Raw genomic sequence first — 2,305 nt, forward strand, 5'->3', positions numbered from 1 at the left:
TTATCCCTTGAGAAATGAGAAATGAAAGATAGCCAATACAATTGGAAAAATTAAGTGCAGCATGAGGCGTTGTGCTTGCACACACAACTTTCACTAAATTTAATCATATATTATTTCTTCCCCCCCCCACTACAACGCACAAGCATATGTGCTAGTATAATATAAATCAACACACATTTTAATTATTGATACCCCCTCCCCCCTCTCATTTTATAATGTAGTGCGTATGAATTTTTTGAAAAGTCAAACCTTGTAAATTTTGACCGAACCGAGTTTATAGAAGAAACTATTTATATCTACAATACCAAATATATAATATATTAACCTAATGATATACTACAATGGGCATTTTAGATGTTAATCTTTTTTTCCATAAACTTGGTCAAAGTTTATGAGATTTGATTTTTCAAAAAAAATTATATACACTACGTTAATGAAACGGAGAGACTACAAGATAGTCTGCTAAGATTTATTAGTTAGTACGCAGCATACAAATAGTTGCTGCGGATATTTCTACGTGCAGGCACAACATACATTTCGTTCAGATTTATTGGTACACAGCATTTCGCCGTCGCTCCACAAGTGGGTAGTGGCTAACCCACTCACCAAGCCACCATTTCTTTGTATGAGCGGGGCAGAACAGAGCAAAAGGTTGCCATGCCACTCCAAGAGTAGTTTGCCGCGCCGCGCGCTTGCTTTATTTCTTTCTGGTATCGCCGCGCTTTTACCGGCTGCTGATGCGCAGCGGCCGAACCATTGTCGGGGGTGGGCACGGGTACGGGTAGCTGAGCTGCTGCGGCGGCGGAGCAGACGCGTACGGTGCAGCGGCCGCCGCCAGGTACCCCGTCGCTCCAACCTGCTGGTACTGGCCGGCGGGTGGGTGGATGACTCCTCCGAGCTTGTAGGAGAGGTTGAGCACGCCGCGAACCTTGTTAGAGCCGACCTTGCGCACCTTGTAGGCGCCTTGCGTGGCGCCGGTTGGCTCGTCGCCGGCGCCGGCTAGGATCTCGGTGAGCGGGAGGATCACCTCGCCCACGTCGCGGTCGCCGAGGGGGCGCTCTGTGCGGAGGAGCACGCGCAGAGCGCCGCTGCCGGAGCCGGAGGCTGGGACCGTGACGCGGACAGTGGCGTTCCAGGTGGGGTTGCGGCCGCCGGTGCGGTCGGCGAGGACCCGCTCCCGGGAGATGGGGTCGCCGGCGAGGTAGACGACCGCGTAGACCTCCATCTTGGAGACGAGGTTGACGTCCCTGAGGTCCCTCGCGGAGACCAGGGTGACATCCACCGTCCTGCTCGCCATGATCGTCGACCGACCGTGCACTCGATCACTCGATCGCGTCGCGGTTCTGCTCGTGCGTTGTTGCCTGCCTGCTCCGTTCCTCGGTCCGTGTATATGTAGAGGAGGGCAGCGTACGCCTACGTGCCAGCCATATGGGACGAGGTGCGCCATCACTGACGACCATTAACAACTGGCTCGAGCGCAGCCACTGCTTTTGCATCGACAGGGAAGCAGATTCCGGGCGTGATTTGTCATTTGTTAATCCTTCTTCCATACTTTGATCAGATCATGTTGCCGGCGATTCTTCTCTTAATATATGCTGTGCTACATGATCGATATGCCGGTCGACGTGGAAAAACCACCCAGCGGAAATGATTCCATGACCTCATTAATCTGCATCTGTGCTACAAGGATTACAATGACAAGGGGTACTTTGGGACAAGTTTTGCATTTTTCAAGCAAAGAGATGGCTGTATGCAGCGGCGGATCTAGCAACTTATCAAAGCATGGGCACATAACAATCCTTTTTTTACGGGGGTGGGCACAACACAAACTAAAGTGGTGCACTTTGATCTATCGAGAAAGACAAGAACCATATATTGAATAAAAATCATGTCAATACAAGTGTTGATATTTCATACTCCATCCGTCCCAAAATTCTTATCTTAAATTTGTCTAAATACGGATGTATTTAGTCATGTTTTAGTATTAGATATATCCGTATTTACACAAATCTAAGACAAGAACTTTGGAACGAAGGGAGTAGATTATTACTTATATTTCAATGTTCACCCACACAGCCACACACCATGTGGATACCCCACCGAGAATGTACAAGATACATAAATGGTTATTAGTAAATTGTATTTTTAACTTGTTTATGTTCAAGAATCAACTATCGACGGGGTTACACATAGCAACGTGGTTAGTGATGAGTACGCAGGGGGGTTATGTACGACGGCTTTATATCGAAGGTCATCGTATCATTGACAAAGTTTCTTCACGTACGAGTGAATGAGTTACAAACCA

The 2,305-nt window shown here is 48.0% G+C and overlaps 1 protein-coding gene across 1 annotated transcript; it reads right to left on the reverse strand.

Annotated features, from left to right (window-relative positions):
• Positions 1–434: 434 nt before the first annotated feature.
• On the reverse strand, positions 435–1,373 carry LOC119277441 (protein SRC2-like). Its single transcript, XM_037558722.1, has one exon. The coding sequence runs from the start codon at positions 1,295–1,297 to the stop codon at positions 725–727; it is 573 nt and encodes a 190-aa protein (XP_037414619.1). The 5' UTR covers positions 1,298–1,373; the 3' UTR covers positions 435–724.
• Positions 1,374–2,305: the final 932 nt, after the last annotated feature.

This window comes from Triticum dicoccoides, chromosome 1A (genome assembly GCF_002162155.2).
Source record: "Triticum dicoccoides isolate Atlit2015 ecotype Zavitan chromosome 1A, WEW_v2.0, whole genome shotgun sequence".
Classification (NCBI taxonomy): Eukaryota; Viridiplantae; Streptophyta; class Magnoliopsida; order Poales; family Poaceae; genus Triticum; species Triticum dicoccoides.

What these genes read in the sequence shown, in the direction of transcription:
- LOC119277441 (XM_037558722.1), bottom strand. Translation starts at nt 1,297, where the DNA reads ATGGCGAGCAGGACGGTGGATGTCACCCTGGTCTCCGCGAGGGACCTC.